This window comes from Salmo salar, chromosome ssa18, assembly GCF_905237065.1.
Source record: "Salmo salar chromosome ssa18, Ssal_v3.1, whole genome shotgun sequence".
NCBI classification, from domain to species: domain Eukaryota; kingdom Metazoa; phylum Chordata; class Actinopteri; order Salmoniformes; family Salmonidae; genus Salmo; species Salmo salar.
In genome coordinates, this window is record NC_059459.1 from 80,657,847 (window position 1) to 80,678,750 (window position 20,904).

Here is a 20,904-nt window from a genome sequence, read left to right on the forward strand (position 1 = left end):
GGATACTCTAGTTCTCTGTTCTCTAACATCATATTTAGTGACGTCAGTAACCAGCTAGGATACTCTAGTTCTCTGTTCTCTAACATCATATTTAGTGACGTCAGTAACCAGCTAGGATACTCTAGTTCTCTGTTCTCTAACATCATATTTAGTGACGTCAGTAACCAGCTAGGATACTCTAGTTCTCTGTTCTCTAACATCATATTTAGTGACGTCAGTAACCAGCTAGGATACTCTAGTTCTCTGTTCTCTAACGTCATATTTAGTGACGTCAGTAACCAGCTAGGATACTCTAGTTCTCTGTTCTCTAACGTCATATTTAGTGACGTCAGTAACCAGCTAGGATACTCTAGTTCTCTGTTCTCTAACGTCATATTTAGTGACGTCAGTAACCAGCTAGGATACTCTAGTTCTCTGTTCTCTAACGTCATATTTAGTGACGTCAGTAACCAGCTAGGATACTCTAGTTCTCTGTTCTCTAACGTCATATTTAGTGACGTCAGTAACCAGCTAGGATACTCTAGTTCTCTGTTCTCTAACATCATATTTAGTGACGTCAGTAACCAGCTAGGATACTCTAGTTCTCTGTTCTCTAACATCATATTTAGTGACGTCAGTAACCAGCTAGGATACTCTAGTTCTCTGTTCTCTAACATCATATTTAGTGACGTCAGTAACCAGCTAGGATACTCTAGTTCTCTGTTCTCTAACATCATATTTAGTGACGTCAGTAACCAGCTAGGATACTCTAGTTCTCTGTTCTCTAACATCATATTTAGTGACGTCAGTAACCAGCTAGGATACTCTAGTTCTCTGTTCTCTAACATCATATTTAGTGACGTCAGTAACCAGCTAGGATACTCTAGTTCTCTGTTCTCTAACATCATATTTAGTGACGTCAGTAACCAGCTAGGATACTCTAGTTCTCTGTTCTCTAACATCATATTTAGTGACGTCAGTAACCAGCTAGGATACTCTAGTTCTCTGTTCTCTAACATCATATTTAGTGACGTCAGTAACCAGCTAGGATACTCTAGTTCTCTGTTCTCTAACATCATATTTAGTGACGTCAGTAACCAGCTAGGATACTCTAGTTCTCTGTTCTCTAACATCATATTTAGTGACGTCAGTAACCAGCTAGGATACTCTAGTTCTCTGTTCTCTAACGTCATATTTAGTGACGTCAGTAACCAGCTAGGATACTCTAGTTCTCTGTTCTCTAACGTCATATTTAGTGACGTCAGTAACCAGCTAGGATACTCTAGTTCTCTGTTCTCTAACGTCATATTTAGTGACGTCAGTAACCAGCTAGGATACTCTAGTTCTCTGTTCTCTAACGTCATATTTAGTGACGTCAGTAACCAGCTAGGATACTCTAGTTCTCTGTTCTCTAACGTCATATTTAGTGACGTCAGTAACCAGCTAGGATACTCTAGTTCTCTGTTCTCTAACGTCATATTTAGTGACGTCAGTAACCAGCTAGGATACTCTAGTTCTCTGTTCTCTAACGTCATATTTAGTGACGTCAGTAACCAGCTAGGATACTCTAGTTCTCTGTTCTCTAACGTCATATTTAGTGACGTCAGTAACCAGCTAGGATACTCTAGTTCTCTGTTCTCTAACGTCATATTTAGTGACGTCAGTAACCAGCTAGGATACTCTAGTTCTCTGTTCTCTAACGTCATATTTAGTGACGTCAGTAACCAGCTAGGATACTCTAGTTCTCTGTTCTCTAACGTCATATTTAGTGACGTCAGTAACCAGCTAGGATACTCTAGTTCTCTGTTCTCTAACGTCATATTTAGTGACGTCAGTAACCAGCTAGGATACTCTAGTTCTCTGTTCTCTAACGTCATATTTAGTGACGTCAGTAACCAGCTAGGATACTCTAGTTCTCTGTTCTCTAACGTCATATTTAGTGACGTCAGTAACCAGCTAGGATACTCTAGTTCTCTGTTCTCTAACGTCATATTTAGTGACGTCAGTAACCAGCTAGGATACTCTAGTTCTCTGTTCTCTAACGTCATATTTAGTGACGTCAGTAACCAGCTAGGATACTCTAGTTCTCTGTTCTCTAACGTCATATTTAGTGACGTCAGTAACCAGCTAGGATACTCTAGTTCTCTGTTCTCTAACGTCATATTTAGTGACGTCAGTAACCAGCTAGGATACTCTAGTTCTCTGTTCTCTAACGTCATATTTAGTGACGTCAGTAACCAGCTAGGATACTCTAGTTCTCTGTTCTCTAACGTCATATTTAGTGACGTCAGTAACCAGCTAGGATACTCTAGTTCTCTGTTCTCTAACGTCATATTTAGTGACGTCAGTAACCAGCTAGGAGACTCTAGTTCTCTGTTCTCTAACGTCATATTTAGTGACGTCAGTAACCAGCTAGGATACTCTAGTTCTCTGTTCTCTAACGTCATATTTAGTGACGTCAGTAACCAGCTAGGATACTCTAGTTCTCTGTTCTCTAACGTCATATTTAGTGACGTCAGTAACCAGCTAGGATACTCTAGTTCTCTGTTCTCTAACGTCATATTTAGTGACGTCAGTAACCAGCTAGGATACTCTAGTTCTCTGTTCTCTAACGTCATATTTAGTGACGTCAGTAACCAGCTAGGATACTCTAGTTCTCTGTTCTCTAACGTCATATTTAGTGACGTCAGTAACCAGCTAGGATACTCTAGTTCTCTGTTCTCTAACGTCATATTTAGTGACGTCAGTAACCAGCTAGGAGACTCTAGTTCTCTGTTCTCTAACGTCATATTTAGTGACGTCAGTAACCAGCTAGGATACTCTAGTTCTCTGTTCTCTAACGTCATATTTAGTGACGTCAGTAACCAGCTAGGAGACTCTAGTTCTCTGTTCTCTAACGTCATATTTAGTGACGTCAGTAACCAGCTAGGAGACTCTAGTTCTCTGTTCTCTAACGTCATATTTAGTGACGTCAGTAACCAGCTAGGAGACTCTAGTTCTCTGTTCTCTAACGTCATATTTAGTGACGTCAGTAACCAGCTAGGATACTCTAGTTCTCTGTTCTCTAACGTCATATTTAGTGACGTCAGTAACCAGCTAGGATACTCTAGTTCTCTGTTCTCTAACGTCATATTTAGTGACGTCAGTAACCAGCTAGGATACTCTAGTTCTCTGTTCTCTAACGTCATATTTAGTGACGTCAGTAACCAGCTAGGATACTCTAGTTCTCTGTTCTCTAACGTCATATTTAGTGACGTCAGTAACCAGCTAGGATACTCTAGTTCTCTGTTCTCTAACGTCATATTTAGTGACGTCAGTAACCAGCTAGGATACTCTAGTTCTCTGTTCTCTAACGTCATATTTAGTGACGTCAGTAACCAGCTAGGATACTCTAGTTCTCTGTTCTCTAACGTCATATTTAGTGACGTCAGTAACCAGCTAGGATACTCTAGTTCTCTGTTCTCTAACGTCATATTTAGTGACGTCAGTAACCAGCTAGGATACTCTAGTTCTCTGTTCTCTAACGTCATATTTAGTGACGTCAGTAACCAGCTAGGATACTCTAGTTCTCTGTTCTCTAACGTCATATTTAGTGACGTCAGTAACCAGCTAGGATACTCTAGTTCTCTGTTCTCTAACGTCATATTTAGTGACGTCAGTAACCAGCTAGGATACTCTAGTTCTCTGTTCTCTAACGTCATATTTAGTGACGTCAGTAACCAGCTAGGATACTCTAGTTCTCTGTTCTCTAACGTCATATTTAGTGACGTCAGTAACCAGCTAGGATACTCTAGTTCTCTGTTCTCTAACGTCATATTTAGTGACGTCAGTAACCAGCTAGGATACTCTAGTTCTCTGTTCTCTAACGTCATATTTAGTGACGTCAGTAACCAGCTAGGATACTCTAGTTCTCTGTTCTCTAACGTCATATTTAGTGACGTCAGTAACCAGCTAGGATACTCTAGTTCTCTGTTCTCTCTAACGTCATATTTAGTGACGTCAGTAACCAGCTAGGATACTCTAGTTCTCTGTTCTCTAACGTCATATTTAGTGACGTCAGTAACCAGCTAGGATACTCTAGTTCTCTGTTCTCTAACGTCATATTTAGTGACGTCAGTAACCAGCTAGGATACTCTAGTTCTCTGTTCTCTAACGTCATATTTAGTGACGTCAGTAACCAGCTAGGATACTCTAGTTCTCTGTTCTCTAACGTCATATTTAGTGACGTCAGTAACCAGCTAGGATACTCTAGTTCTCTGTTCTCTAACGTCATATTTAGTGACGTCAGTAACCAGCTAGGATACTCTAGTTCTCTGTTCTCTAACGTCATATTTAGTGACGTCAGTAACCAGCTAGGATACTCTAGTTCTCTGTTCTCTAACGTCATATTTAGTGACGTCAGTAACCAGCTAGGATACTCTAGTTCTCTGTTCTCTAACGTCATATTTAGTGACGTCAGTAACCAGCTAGGATACTCTAGTTCTCTGTTCTCTAACGTCATATTTAGTGACGTCAGTAACCAGCTAGGATACTCTAGTTCTCTGTTCTCTAACGTCATATTTAGTGACGTCAGTAACCAGCTAGGATACTCTAGTTCTCTGTTCTCTAACGTCATATTTAGTGACGTCAGTAACCAGCTAGGATACTCTAGTTCTCTGTTCTCTAACGTCATATTTAGTGACGTCAGTAACCAGCTAGGATACTCTAGTTCTCTGTTCTCTAACGTCATATTTAGTGACGTCAGTAACCAGCTAGGATACTCTAGTTCTCTGTTCTCTAACGTCATATTTAGTGACGTCAGTAACCAGCTAGGATACTCTAGTTCTCTGTTCTCTAACGTCATATTTAGTGACGTCAGTAACCAGCTAGGATACTCTAGTTCTCTGTTCTCTAACGTCATATTTATTGACGTCAGTAACCAGCTAGGATACTCTAGTTCTCTGTTCTCTAACGTCATATTTAGTGACGTCAGTAACCAGCTAGGATACTCTAGTTCTCTGTTCTCTAACGTCATATTTAGTGACGTCAGTAACCAGCTAGGATACTCTAGTTCTCTGTTCTCTCTAACGTCATATTTAGTGACGTCAGTAACCAGCTAGGATACTCTAGTTCTCTGTTCTCTAACGTCATATTTAGTGACGTCAGTAACCAGCTAGGATACTCTAGTTCTCTGTTCTCTAACGTCATATTTAGTGACGTCAGTAACCAGCTAGGATACTCTAGTTCTCTGTTCTCTAACGTCATATTTAGTGACGTCAGTAACCAGCTAGGATACTCTAGTTCTCTGTTCTCTAACGTCATATTTAGTGACGTCAGTAACCAGCTAGGATACTCTAGTTCTCTGTTCTCTAACGTCATATTTAGTGACGTCAGTAACCAGCTAGGATACTCTAGTTCTCTGTTCTCTAACGTCATATTTAGTGACGTCAGTAACCAGCTAGGATACTCTAGTTCTCTGTTCTCTAACGTCATATTTAGTGACGTCAGTAACCAGCTAGGATACTCTAGTTCTCTGTTCTCTCACATCATATTTAGTGACGTCAGTAACCAGCTAGGATACTCTAGTTCTCTAACATCATGTCATTAAATAGCCGACCACACAAGGGTTCGTGGTCAGCTGTTTGACCTGCAGCTGGTACTTGTGGAACATTCTGAGCATTCTCTGACGCACATCCACAGACTTGAGGTTAGGTTGAAGTGCAACGCCGAACTCGGTCCTTCTAGGAAACAAAGAGGAACCAAACAAAGGTTCCTACCTATTTAACCACTTGACAGTGCTTAATGACTTGGTTGTGTGCGAGCGAGGGAGACGGGGAGATAAAGAGATGGAGTCCCCCCTCTTAACCATGGGAATTCCCTTGTTGACGCTCACAGTCAATTGAAGTTACTTAATTAGCGAACTTCTAACGTTGACAAAAGCCTTGACGTAGACCGTGACCTAGGCTACGCCATAGGAGCTTCTTAAACGAAGAGTGCACGCTTTCTTCCTTTGTTAGGCTGTACGTTTCTCCAACCTATTCAGACCTTTCTAGCGTCTACGTTCTCTGTTCCTTCTCTAAGGATCAGCTGAACCTCGGTCTGTTACTTGGGAAATATCAAGAAAACCTTTGGAATTGGCAGAGGGGGTGGAGGATGGTTGGAAGAGGATGGTTGGAGTATTGGGAAGAGTGGAGGATGGTAGAAAGAGGATGGTTGGAGTATTGGGAAGAGTGGAGGATGGTAGGAAGAGGATGGTTGGAGTATTGGGAAGAGTGGAGGATGGTAGGAAGAGGATGGTTGGAGTATTGGGAAGAGTGGAGGATGGTAGGAAGAGGATGGTTGGAGTATTGGGAAGAGTGGAGGATGGTAGGAAGAGGATGGTTGGAGTATTGGGAAGAGTGGAGGATGGTAGGAAGAGGATGGTTGGAGTATTGGGAAGAGTGGAGGATGGTAGGAAGAGGATGGTTGGAGTATTGGGAAGAGTGGAGGATGGTAGGAAGAGGATGGTTGGAGTATTGGGAAGAGTGGAGGATGGTAGGAAGAGGATGGTTGGAGTATTGGGAAGGGTGGAGGATGGTAGGAAGAGGATGGTTGGAGTATTGGGAAGGGTGGATGATGGTAGAAAGAGGATGGTTGGAGTATTGGGAAGAGTGGAGGATGGTAGGAAGAGGATGGTTGGAGTATTGGGAAGAGTGGAGGATGGTAGGAAGAGGATGGTTGGAGTATTGGGAAGGGTGGAGGATGGTAGAAAGAGGATGGTTGGAGTATTGGGAAGAGTGGAGGATGGTAGAAAGAGGATGGTTGGAGTATTGGGAAGAGTGGAGGATGGTAGAAAGAGGATGGTTGGAGTATTGGGAAGAGTGGAGGATGGTAGGAAGAGGATGGTTGGAGTATTGGGAAGAGTGGAGGATGGTAGAAAGAGGATGGTTGGAGTATTGGGAAGAGTGGAGGATGGTAGAAAGAGGATGGTTGGAGTATTGGGAAGAGTGGAGGATGGTAGAAAGAGGATGGTTGGAGTATTGGGAAGAGTGGAGGATGGTAGAAAGAGGATGGTTGGAGTATTGGGAAGAGTGGAGGATGGTAGGAAGAGGATGGTTGGAGTATTGGGAAGAGTGGAGGATGGTAGGAAGAGGATGGTTGGACTATTGGGAAGAGTGGAGGATGGTAGAAAGAGGATGGTTGGAGTATTGGGAAGAGTGGAGGATGGTAGAAAGAGGATGGTTGGAGTATTGGGAAGAGTGGAGGATGGTAGGAAGAGGATGGTTGGAGTATTGGGAAGAGTGGAGGATGGTAGAAAGAAGATGGTTGGAGTATTGGGAAGAGTGGAGGATGGTAGAAAGAGGATGGTTGGAGTATTGGGAAGAGTGGAGGATGGTAGAAAGAGGATGGTTGGAGTATTGGGAAGAGTGGAGGATGGTAGGAAGAGGATGGTTGGAGTATTGGGAAGAGTGGAGGATGGTAGAAAGAGGATGGTTGGAGTATTGGGAAGAGTGGAGGATGGTAGAAAGAGGATGGTTGGAGTATTGGGAAGAGTGGAGGATGGTAGAAAGAGGATGGTTGGAGTATTGAGAAGAGTGGAGGATGGTAGAAAGAGGATGGTTGGAGTATTGGGAAGAGTGGAGGATGGTAGGAAGAGGATGGTTGGAGTATTGGGAAGAGTGGAGGATGGTAGGAAGAGGATGGTTGGACTATTGGGAAGAGTGGAGGATGGTAGAAAGAGGATGGTTGGAGTATTGGGAAGAGTGGAGGATGGTAGAAAGAGGATGGTTGGAGTATTGGGAAGAGTGGAGGATGGTAGGAAGAGGATGGTTGGAGTATTGGGAAGAGTGGAGGATGGTAGAAAGAGGATGGTTGGACTATTGGGAAGAGTGGAGGATGGTAGAAAGAGGATGGTTGGAGTATTGGGAAGAGTGGAGGATGGTAGAAAGATGATGGTTGGAGTATTGGGAAGAGTGGAGGATGGTAGGAAGAGGATGGTTGGAGTATTGGGAAGAGTGGAGGATGGTAGGAAGATGATGGTTGGAGTATTGGGAAGAGTGGAGGATGGTAGGAAGAGGATGGTTGGAGTATTGGGAAGAGTGGAGGATGGTAGAAAGAGGATGGTTGGAGTATTGGGAAGAGTGGAGGATGGTAGGAAGAGGATGGTTGGAGTATTGGGAAGAGTGGAGGATGGTAGGAAGAGGATGGTTGGACTATTGGGAAGAGTGGAGGATGGTAGAAAGAGGATGGTTGGAGTATTGGGAAGAGTGGAGGATGGTAGGAAGATGATGGTTGGAGTATTGGGAAGAGTGGAGGATGGTAGGAAGAGGATGGTTGGAGTATTGGGAAGAGTGGAGGATGGTAGAAAGAGGATGGTTGGAGTATTGGGAAGAGTGGAGGATGGTAGAAAGAGGATGGTTGGAGTATTGGGAAGAGTGGAGGATGGTAGAAAGAGGATGGTTGGAGTATTGGGAAGAGTGGAGGATGGTAGAAAGAGGATGGTTGGAGTATTGGGAAGAGTGGAGGATGGTAGGAAGAGGATGGTTGGACTATTGGGAAGAGTGGAGGATGGTAGAAAGAGGATGGTTGGAGTATTGGGAAGAGTGGAGGATGGTAGAAAGAGGATGGTTGGAGTATTGGGAAGAGTGGAGGATGGTAGGAAGAGGATGGTTGGAGTATTGGGAAGAGTGGAGGATGGTAGAAAGAAGATGGTTGGAGTATTGGGAAGAGTGGAGGATGGTAGAAAGAGGATGGTTGGAGTATTGGGAAGAGTGGAGGATGGTAGAAAGAAGATGGTTGGAGTATTGGGAAGAGTGGAGGATGGTAGAAAGAGGATGGTTGGAGTATTGGGAAGAGTGGAGGATGGTAGAAAGATGATGGTTGGAGTATTGGGAAGAGTGGAGGATGGTAGGAAGAGGATGGTTGGAGTATTGGGAAGAGTGGAGGATGGTAGAAAGAGGATGGTTGGAGTATTGGGAAGAGTGGAGGATGGTAGGAAGAGGATGGTTGGAGTATTGGGAAGAGTGGAGGATGGTAGGAAGATGATGGTTGGAGTATTGGGAAGAGTGGAGGATGGTAGGAAGAGGATGGTTGGAGTATTGGGAAGAGTGGAGGATGGTAGAAAGAGGATGGTTGGAGTATTGGGAAGAGTGGAGGATGGTGCTTTGTTTTGAGGTGAAATGGAAGAGAGGATGATGGGTGATGCAATCTGTCAACTGTTTTGTCTCTTGAAGATTGTTGTGTTTATGTACGTTTGTGTGTGTACCAGGCCCAGGTCCAGCGCTCTCTGGACAGCGCTGTGTCACTCCAACAGAGAGCTGCGGTTGGTCGACGGCTGAGGAAGGAGGCGGGACTAGGCGCGGGGACTGACATTGACGGACAGGGCAGCAGCCCAATGTCTGAACAAGACTCTGGAGTACTGGATGTAGAGGATGAGGAGGATGAAGATGAGGTACTTGTTTGGGGATTGTTTGTGTGCATGTCTCTGTGGGGGGGGAGTGTGTCTGTGGGGGGGAGTGTGTGGGGGGTGGTGTCTCTGGGGGGGAGTGTGTCTGTGGGCTGTGGGAGTGTGTCTGTGGGGGGGGTGGCTGTGGGAGTGTGTCTGTGGGGGAGGGAGTGTGTCTGTGGGGGGAGGGAGTGTGTCTGTGGGGGGGGAGGGGGTGGGGGGAAGTGTGTCTGTGGGGGGGGGGTGTCTGTGGGGGGGGTGTCTGTGGGGGGGAGTGTATCTGTGGGGGGGGAGTGTGTCTGTGGGGGAGTGTGTCTCGGGGGGGGTTGTGTGCCTTAGTGTGTGTGAGTTTTATGTTTGTGGGGGGGGTGGCTGTGGGAGTGTGTCTGTGGGGGGAGGGAGTGTGTCTGTGGGGGAGGGAGTGTGTCTGTGGGGGGAGGGAGTGTGTCTGTGGGGGGAGGGAGTGTGTCTGTGGGGGGGAGGGGGTGGGGGGAAGTGTGTCTGTGGGGGGGTGTCTGTGGGGGGGTGTCTGTGGGGGGGGTGTATCTGTGGGGGGGGAGTGTGTCTGTGGGGGAGTGTGTCTCTGGGGGGAGTGTCTGTGGGGGGGGGGGCGGTTGTGTGCCTTAGTGTGTGTGAGTTTTATGTTTTCAGGGGAAAACCCATTGAGACCAGGATCTCATACAGAAGGGGGCCCTGATCACAGTAACACAACAATAAGATTCAATATGAAACAAAACGGTGATCAAATACAATATCAAACGTTGGTCCACTTGGTGACCCCTCCAACATTATCTCTCTCTCTCATGCCCTTCACTTCTCTCTCTCTCATGCCCTTCACTTCTCTCTCTCTCATGCCCTTCACTTCTCTCTCTCTCATGCCCTTCACTTCTCTCTCTCTCATGCCCTTCACTTCTCTCTCTCTCATGCCCTTCACTTCTCTCTCTCTCTCATGCCCTTCACTTCTCTCTCTCTCATGCCCTTCACTTCTCTCTCTCTCATGCCCTTCACTTCTCTCTCTCTCTCATGCCCTTCACTTCTCTCTCTCTCTCATGCCCTTCACTTCTCTCTCTCTCTCATGCCCTTCACTTCTCTCTCTCTCATGCCCTTCACTTCTCTCTCTCTCATGCCCTTCACTTCTCTCTCTCTCTCATGCCCTTCACTTCTCTCTCTCTCTCATGCCCTTCACTTCTCTCTCTCTCTCATGCCCTTCACTTCTCAATCTGCTCCCTCCTTTTAAACTTCTGTTACCCCCTTGAGAACCTCTCTCCTCTCTGTCTTTCCGTTCTCCCTCTTTCCTGTGCCAGGACTGAGACAGAGGACATTCTCCGGTTGGGCAGCAGTAATTTTACAACTCCCACTTCACTCCTTGAGAAATATGCACCAAATATCTTAGTTAAGTGTAAAAAAAATAATAATAATCTCCTCGGCAACAACATCAAGATTAATGGTAGATTTCTGAGGTTATTTTAGATGAATTAGGACTATTTTGAGGTGTATGCTGGTTACGGCGTCACAGGAGAGGGCGAGGGGCGGGCCGAGGTCAGGGGAGAGGGCGAGGGGCGGGCCGAGGTCAGGGGAGGGGCGGGCCGAGGTCAGGGGAGGGGCGGGCCGAGGTCAGGGGAGGGGCGGGCCGAGGTCAGGGGAGGGGCGGGCCGAGGTCAGGGGAGGGGCGGGCCGAGGTCAGGGGAGGGGCGGGCCGAGGTCAGGGGAGAGGGCGAGGGGCGGGCCGAGGAGAGGGCGAGGGGCGGTCAGGGGAGAGGGCGAGGGGCGGTCAGGGGAGAGGGCGAGGGGTGGTCAGGGGAGAGGGGGCGGGCCGAGGACAGGGGAGAGGGGGCGGGCGATGGGAGAGGGTGATGGGTGGGCCGAGGTCAGGGGTGAGGGGCGGGCCGAGGTCAGGGGAATCGAATCAAATTTTATTTGTCAATGCGCCAAATACAATAGTGTGTGCATTGATTGATTTATTGAGCTGGTTTTGGCTGACTGCATGGGGCTACAGATGACAAGCAATCTGTTCCCTTCCGGCTGCGCTGATAGACAGAGTTCATCCGTGAGACACATTTGACAGAAGTACAGAAAGTAACAATAATTCTACTTCTCGAACCGTTTTTCATGTTCTAGTATTGAAAAAGCTGTAAGCTGTAAAAACACAGTATGTATAAACTCCCAGGGTAAAACACCAATGTTTCTGCATCACTGTGCTTCTTCAGGGTGATGTCATGAATGCTTGAACCAGGTTCTTTAGACAAAACAGTGCAATTTTAGTGCAACCAATGACAATGAGGGGTGTGTCATAATGATTAGGTTGGTTAGAATGAATTGAGTGATACTATTAGACAATAGTTTACATCATATTGAATATATTAGTGCTACTGTTAGCATTAGCATTAGTTTCCATCATATTGAATATATTAGGCTATTGTCAGCATTAGCTATAGTTTATTTATTAAATATATTAGTCTTGTTAGCATTAACATTAGTTTACAGCATATTGAATATAGTAGGCTATTGTTAGCATTAGTTTACATCATATTGAATATAGTAGGCTATTGTTAGCGTTAGCATTAGTTTACATCATGTTGAATATAGTAGGATGTTATGATTAGGATTAGCATTAGTTTACATCATATTGAATATAGTAGGCTATTGTTAGCGTTAGCATTAGTTTACATCATATTGAATATAGTAGGCTATTGTTAGCATTAGTTTACATCATATTGAATATAGTAGGCTATTGTTAGCATTAGTTTACATCATGTTGAATATAGTATGATGTTATGATTAGGATTAGCATTAGTTTACATCATATTGAATATAGTAGGCTATTGTTAGCGTTAGCATTAGTTTACATCATGTTGAATATAGTAGGATGTTATGATTAGGATTAGCATTAGTTTACATCATATTGAATATAGTAGGCTATTGTTAGCATTAGTTTACATCATATTGAATATAGTAGGCTATTGTTAGCATTAGTTTACATCATGTTGAATATAGTAGGATGTTATGATTAGGATTAGCATTAGTTTACATCATATTGAATATAGTAGGCTATTGTTAGCGTTAGCATTAGTTTACATCATGTTGAATATAGTAGGCTATTGTTAGCATTAGTTTACATCATATTGAATATAGTAGGCTATTGTTAGCATTAGTTTACATCATGTTGAATATAGTATGATGTTATGATTAGGATTAGCATTAGTTTACATCATATTGAATATAGTAGGCTATTGTTAGCGTTAGCATTAGTTTACATCATGTTGAATATAGTAGGCTATTGTTAGCATTAGTTTACATCATGTTGAATATAGTATGATGTTATGATTAGGATTAGCATTAGTTTACATCATATTGAATATAGTAGGCTATTGTTAGCATTAGTTTACATCATGTTGAATATAGTAGGATGTTATGATTAGGATTAGCATTCGTTTACATCAACATACATTATTGTTTTAATTTAATTTCCAGAAGAAGGCACAGTGATGCCAAAATGTATTATTTTTTTTTTTACCCAATAAATTACTGGAAGTTTTATACATAGTGTGTGACTCTTTTGTTTTTATAGCTTACAATATTCACTGTTAGTCAGCACCTCGACACTAAATCATTTTATCTGGCTGTGTGCCAGTTTATGCTTTTTATTAGACTAGTTTTGAAAAAGTACAGAAGTTTTGGTTTACCATACAGCCCTATACTGAGTGTACAGATAGGGCTAGTGAAGCCAGTCTGGGTAACCATTCATTAAGGTTTATGGATTGGGGGGTAGAAGCCGGCTCGGACCCTGTTGGTCCGAGCCGGAGAAAGAGATGGCAGAGGTGAGAGGTAGGCAGAACACCTCTTCCCGTGCCAGGCTGAGAAGTTGGCCTAGGCTAAGGCAGGAAGAGTACATAAAGTTTGAGACGGAGGTAGAACAAAGGGTAAGGGCTCAGTCAAGGCTAGGGAAAGAGACTGCAGAGGGAGGGAGAACAAAGGGTAAGGGCTCAGTCAAGGCTAGGGAAAGAGACTGCAGAGGGAGGGAGGGAGGGAGAGGATGGAAGGGGGACGCTATGGTAGGGTGGCACCTCTTCTGTGATCTCCTTCCAGCCCTTTCCGACAACCTTTCTAACAAAGGCATGACCCCTAGTCACTACCTTCTGACCCCTAGTCACTACCTTCTGACCCCTAGTCACTACCTTCTGACCCCTAGTCACTACCTTCTGACCCCTAGTCGCTACCTTCTGACCCCTAGTCGCTACCTTCTGACCCCTAGTCGCGCTACCTTCTGACCCCTAGTCGCGCTACCTTCTGACCCCTAGTCGCGCTACCTTCTGACCCCTAGTCGCGCTACCTTCTGACCCCTAGTCGCGCTACCTTCTGACCCCTAGTCGCTACCTTCTGACCCCGAGTCGCGCTACCTTCTGACCCCTAGTCGCGCTACCTTCTGACCCCTAGTCGCGCTACCTTCTGACCCCTAGTCGCGCTACCTTCTGACCCCTAGTCGCGCTACCTTCTGACCCCTAGTCGCGCTACCTTCTGACCCCTAGTCGCGCTACCTTCTGACCCCTAGTCGCGCTACCTTCTGACCCCTAGTCGCGCTACCTTCTGACCCCTAGTCGCGCTACCTTCTGACCCCTAGTCGCGCTACCTTCTGACCCCTAGTCGCGCTACCTTCTGACCCCTAGTCGCGCTACCTTCTGACCCCTAGTCGCGCTACCTTCTGACCCCTAGTCGCGCTACCTTCTGACCCCTAGTCGCGCTACCTTCTGACCCCTAGTCGCGCTACCTTCTGACCCCTAGTCGCGCTACCTTCTGACCCCTAGTCGCGCTACCTTCTGACCCCTAGTCGCGCTACCTTCTGACCCCTAGTCGCGCTACCTTCTGACCCCTAGTCGCGCTACCTTCTGACCCCTAGTCGCGCTACCTTCTGACCCCTAGTCGCGCTACCTTCTGACCCCTAGTCGCGCTACCTTCTGACCCCTAGTCGCGCTACCTTCTGACCCCTAGTCGCGCTACCTTCTGACCCCTAGTCGCGCTACCTTCTGACCCCTAGTCGCGCTACCTTCTGACCCTGTTCTTAACCCCCTGTGTCACCCTGTTCTTAACCTCCTGTTATTTCCCATACTCCCCACCTACCTCTGCCCTAGCCTTGACTGACCGTTGACCCTTTCCCTGGGGTTGTTATATGACTCCAAAACCCCCCCCAAAAAAACATTCCACTGTGTTTGTTTTCTTATTGTGTGTGTTTCCCCTCCTGTCCCAAGGCAGTGCTGTTCTAAGCTGGTGGTGTTCCTAGGTCAGTACATGAAAGCCTGGTATTGTCTTCCAACTTGCTTTTAACAGCTAAGAAATGGTTTTCCACAGAGCTATAGACAGGATGGGGTCTGTTAGTCTGTGTGATTGTTCAGAACATCAGGTGTCTTAAACAAAAGCGTCCCCAATGCCACCAGTGTAGTGACCCAGCCAACCCCTCTACCCTTTAGAGAGGGTCAAATGGTCAAGTTGTATTGGCTTGCTGTGTTTTTCCTACTACCCCCAATCAAAATCAAACCATACTTTATTTTGTCACATGCGCTGAATAAGTGTGGACTTTACCGTGAAATGCTTACTTACAGGACCTTAACCAACAGTGCAGTTCAAGAAGAGTTAAGAAAAATATTTACCAAGTTGACTAAAATAAAAAGTAACACAATAAGAATATGAATAACGAGGCTATATACAGGGGGCACCAGTACCGAGTCAGTGTGCTGGGGTACAGGCTAGTTGAGGTAATTAGTACATGTAGGTAGGGGTGAAGTGACTATGCATAGATAATAAACAGAGAGTAGAGCAGTGTACAAAGGGGAGGGGGTTCAATGTAAATTGTCCGGTGGCGATTTTATTAATTGTTCAGCAGTCTAATGGCTTGGGGGTAGAAACTGTTGAGGAGCCTTTTGGTCCTAGACTTTGTGCTCCGGTACCGCTTGCCGTGTGGTAGCAGAGAAAACAGTCTATAACTTGGGTGACTGGAGTCTCTGACAATTTTATCAGCTTTCCTCTGACACTGCCAATTGTGTAGGTCCTGGATGGCAGGAAGCTTGGCCCCAGTGATGTATTGGCCGTTCGTACTATCCTCTGTCGCGTCTTACGGTCAGATGCCGAGCAGTTGCCATACCAGGCGGTCATGTAACCGGTCAGGATGCTCTCGATGGTGCAGCTGTAGAACCTTTTGAGGATCTGGGGGCCAAATTCCAAATCTTTTCAGTCTTTTGAGGGGGAATAGGTTTTGTCGTGCCCTCTTCGCTACTGTCCTGGTATGTTTGGACCATGATAGTTCGTTGGTGATGTAGACACCAAGGAACTTAACTCTAGACCCGCTCCACTTCAGCCCTGTCGATGTTAATGGGGGCCTGTTCAGCCCGCCTCTTCCTATAGTCCACGATCAGCTCCTTTGTCTTGCTCACATTGAGGGAGAGGTTGTTATCCTGGCACCACACTGCCAGTTCTCTGACCACCTCCTATAGTCCGTCTCATCGTTGTCGGTGATCAGGCCGTCCACTGTTGTGTCCTCAGCAAACTTAATGATGGTGATGGAGTCATTTTTGGCCATGCAGGAGGGAACTAAGTACACACCCCTGAGGGACCCCGGTGTTAAGGATCAGCGTGGCAGACGTGTTGTTGCCTACCCTTACCACCTGGTGGTGTCCTGTCAGGAAGTCCAGGATCCAGTTGAAGAGGGAGGTGTCCCAGAGTCCTTAGCTTATTGATGAGCTTTGTTGGCACTCTGTTGTTGAACGCTGATTCTCACATATGTGTTCCTTTTGTTCAGGTGAGAAAGGGCAGTGTGGAGTGCGAATGAGATTGCGTCATCTGTGGATCTGTTGGGGCGGTATGCGAATTGGAGTGGGTCTAGGGTGTCCGGGAGGATGCTGTTGATGTGAGCCATGACCAGCCTTTCAAAGCACTTCATGGCTACAGACATGAGTGCCACGGGCGGTAATCATTTAGGCAGGTTACCTTTGCTTCTTTGGGCACAGGGACTATGGTGGTCTGCTTGAAACATGTACTGTAGGTATTAGACTCGGTCAGGGAGAGGTTGAAAATGTCAGTGGAGACACTTGACAGTTGGTCTGCGCATGCTTTGAGTACACGTCTGGCCCAGCAGCTTTGTGAATGTTGACCTGTTTAAAGGTTTTGTTCACATCGGCTACCGAAAGCGTTATCACACAGTCATCCAGAACAACTGGTGCTCTTGTGCGCGCTTCAGTGTTGCTTGCCTCGAAGCGAGCATTTAGCTCGTCTGGTAGGCTCGCGTCACTGGGCAGCTCGCGTCTGAGTTTCCCTTTGTAGTCTGTAATAGTTTTCAAGCCCTGCCACATCTGACGATCATCAGAGCCAGTGTAGTAGGATTCAATCTTAATCCTGTATTGACCCTTTGCCTGTTTGATGGTTCGTCTGAGGGCATAGTGGGATTTCTTATAAGTGTCCGGATTCGGCTCCCGCTCCTTGAAAGCTCTAGCCTTTAGCTCAATGCAGATGTTGCCTGTAATCTTCTGGTTGGGATATTTACGTACAGTCACTGTGGGGGGGATGTCATCGATGCACTTATTGATGAAGTCGATGACTGAGGTGCTGTACTCCTCAATGCCTTTGGTTGAATCCTAGAACTTATTCCAGTCTGTGCTAGAAAAACAGTCCTGTAGTTTAGCATCTGCGTCATCTGACCACTTCCATATTGAGCGAGTCACTGGTACTTCCTGCTTTAGTTTTTGCTTGTAAGCAGGAATCTGGAGGATATAATTACGGTCAGATTTGCCAAATGGACCGCGAGGGAGAGCTTTGTATGCTTCTCTGTGTGTAGAGTAAAGGTGGTCTAGGATTTCTTTTTTCTCTGGTTGCACATGTGACATGCTGATAAATATTTGGTCAAACTGATTTAAGTTTGCCTGCATTAAAGTCCCCGGCCACTAGGTGCGCCGCTTCTGGATGAGCATTTTCTTCTTTGTTTATGGCCTTAGAGTTGGTTGAGAGCGGTCTTAGTGCCAGCTTCGTTCTGTGGTGGTAAATAGACGGCCACGAATAATATAGATGAGAACTCTCTTGGTAGATAGTGTGGTCTACAGCTTATCATGAGGTACTCTACCTCAGGCGAGCAATACCTCAAGACTTCTTTAATGTTAGATGTTGACTTGCTCAAGTTGTATTGACTTGCTGTATTTTTCTACTACCTCCCCTGTCCTGACTGACAGACAGATGTCTAGTCTCCTCTTCTCTCCTTTCACTCCTCCTCGCTGTCTGCATCCCTCATTCCAACCATGTTTCTCATCCTTCCTATATCTCTCTTGAACGTTCTCTCCCTCCATCATTGTGTTCAGATCCATTTCTTCTCACTTCCTGTCTTTCTATATCCCTCTGTTTCATCCCTTGTTCCAACCCTGTTTCTCATTCCTCCCATATCTCTCTCTAGAATCTTCCCTTCCTCTCATCCCGCCATCCCTTCCTCTCTCATCCTTCCATCCAAAGCTCACTAGAATAGGTATACATTTTTTCTCTGTTTTCACATGTTCTTGGCTCTAACATGCTCCTTGGTCTGTGTCCCAAATTGCACCCAATTCCCCATATGTGACCCACCATCTGGATTCGGTCTTATGTAGCAAAATTTGAAATTGTCTTCTTTACATTAGATAAAAGTAGAGACTCAGAGCTACCATATGATATATCATACACTACATTTGAGGAACAATTGGAAAGTAATTCTGCTTTGAAAGTTGATCAACTTGTAAACTCACTTTTGAGAAAATCACCTTTGAATGTTTTGGTATCTATTGAAGAGCTCTTCTTTGTCTCCACGCATTCAGCATCGTTCACACCCTCACCCTTATCTTTAGCCCCGCCCATCTCCTTTCGCTCTCGGAGCGTTCAGAGCGCACACTTGAGGCTCTGGCCGATGATTTGTTTACCTCTGGATAACATGAAAACAGCCTAACCAGCTCTGCTGGCAACAATTTCAATACAACGCTCGACAAGGCTCGATTGATTACGCTTTTTTTGCAGACGTTTACTGACACCGGCCATATTCAACAGGTGTTGTACACACGTCACGTAACGCTAGCTAACGAGCCAGCCAGCCAACGTTAGCTATTTAAACAGTGCCAACAATGCCACAGTGCTGGGAACTAACCAACCATGTCCAATGTTAGCTAGCTAACGTTAGGCTCTAACTAGAACAGCACACGGCTCTGGGAAACAAATAACGTCAGCTAGGGAGCTAGCCAGCTAACTAGCTAACCGGACGCTTTAGCTTGAAATGAAACAACTTTCTGTCAACATTTGAAAATGTGTAATATCTGAAAATGTAGCTAGCTGACGCTAGACTATTTACCTGTATACATCATTGTGTATGAACGCGTCTCCCTGTCAGGAATGCCATGCCACATTTGCCCCTCGTTTGAAGATGTAAATCGGAGAAAAGTGTTTTCTTTACCTATCATACTCTAATTCCACTGATTTCAAAATGGGATCCTCCAGAAAGTGGAGAGCAACACTTCTGCAGCTCCACTACACAATACATTTTTTTTAAAGCTGTGTTTGACAGGATTACCAACACAGACTGACAAGCTTCTATGGCAGACCAATCCAAACTCCTCTCTCGGCATGTCCAGCCCACCCATTATTTCAGCCAATCATGGCTAGTGGGAAGGTTGCTTTCTTTTTCTGTGGCTTAACCTACAACGCTCGTAATTTAACAATTTTAATCGTATTTGCAGATCGCATACAAGTTTAAGGCACACGAAAGTTCACATGTTCCAGAAGCCATTTCTGCCAAAAAACACGTTTTGATTAAAAAAAAATAATAATAAAAAACGTTTACGTTAAAACGGCTCTCCTGTGAAGTCGTGACTTGCGACATACACCTAGTTTCCTGAATCGGATCACACAGTGCACTACATTCTGTAGGCCCTGGTTAAAAGAAGTGCACTCTATAGGGAATATGGTGCCAGTCCTGGTCTAAAGTAGTGCACTATATAGGGAATAGGGGGCCGTTTGGGAAGCAGACATGTTTGCTCCGGTACTTTGCCTCTCGTTTTAGCCTGAATGTGTTAAAGAAGGTAGAGAAATGGAGAGATACTGTAATGTAACAGGAAGATGAGGGAAAATGGAGGATGAGGAACTGAATGTGTAAACTGCCCGGGTCGTCCAGAAAAAACTAGGATAGATGGTGATTTTAGCATGTAAATCTTTGTGCCAGCAAAGCCACAACACTAAACAATACATTAATTGCAGTATAACGGTGACAAATGGTGCCCACAAACTGTTAGGGCCTACATAAAGCTGTCCCAACAACATCTTACCGCTGCCTGGTTAACAGCAGAGCCTTGTCTGGCAGGGAAAAAGCTAATTCAGCCTCATTTACTGCCTTTTTAAAAAAACATAGCTAATATGGCTGATTTTCTTTTAAACAAATGTGGTTTCTACTGACAATTGAAAGGTATAAACTATGGCATAAGGTCATCCGGAGTTTTGATTAAGACATTAATGAGCGAGTTAGGACGGACGTAGTCAATATAACTGTGTTCAGCACTTTTGAAATGTACAGCGACAGAATTCAGAACATGGGCTGGTCTTACAGTATTCTCCCTGTACACCAAGTTAGAACAGTAGGATAAATAAATGGGGCATATAAGCAGACAATGAAAGCTCTTACAATATTCAATGATTATATTTCTTTAAGACAGGCTACATGTGCACCACCGAGTCAGAACGGTAGGAGAAGTTATGAGGGGGAAAGGGACCAAATTATTAGGGTGAGACACATGGGCTACTAACAGCTTACTACACAACATACACTTAGTATTACTTCCTTATCTACCGTATACATATCTCCCTGGCATATTACATAATTTATGCAGCAGCATACAATACATTTTTGGACTCACCTTGTTATGCTGTGCTCACTTGAACAGGAAGTGGCGCGGCGGTCCTTCGTGGGCAAATTTTGTCATCAAAGAAAGACAGAGGCCGGATTTACAATTCCGAGTTGGATGACCGTTCAAAATGTATTTTCTCAGTCTGAGCTCTCGTTTGCTCCTGACTTCCCAGTTCCAATGTTTGCCATTAGCCACTGTCACCCATTCCTTCCAAACCACTCATTGTTGAATTTGCGATTTTCAACTTGATGTGTAATGTTTGTCTAATGACCGATACGTTTTATCTATAATTTCTCTTCATATGAATAAGGATTAAAACGGATTTGCCAGTAGATTGTCAACTTGATTCATGATGACTGCTAGCTACAATTTTTCAAGATATGATGTTGACATGATCAGTCCAATCAAAGCTACCGTACATATAATGTGATTTTGACGTCATTTTATCTGTGACCAATGACCTTGAGCCTTCTTGGAATGGCACTACTAATGTATCTCTATGGCAGCACCCAAACGACTTGAATTTTCATTGTCTACCCTTACTAAGGATTAGTGCCGTAGTGTCCCCATGAGTGACAGAACACTGAGCCAATCATGGCGCAACGCTCCATATTTTCTGCTGCCTTTCTTCACCAC

General features: G+C 45.1%; 1 protein-coding gene across 6 annotated transcripts in view; it reads left to right on the top strand.

The window, feature by feature from the left end:
* exoc6b (exocyst complex component 6B) overlaps positions 1-20,904 on the top strand; it is a 168,619-nt gene that overhangs the window by 41,575 nt on the left and 106,140 nt on the right. For all 6 annotated transcript variants that reach the window (XM_045701645.1, XM_045701640.1, XM_045701642.1 and 3 more), the window contains one exon: positions 9,206-9,388. In XM_045701645.1, coding sequence (XP_045557601.1) covers positions 9,206-9,388 — 183 coding nt within the window. The remainder of the gene's footprint in view (positions 1-9,205; positions 9,389-20,904) is intronic.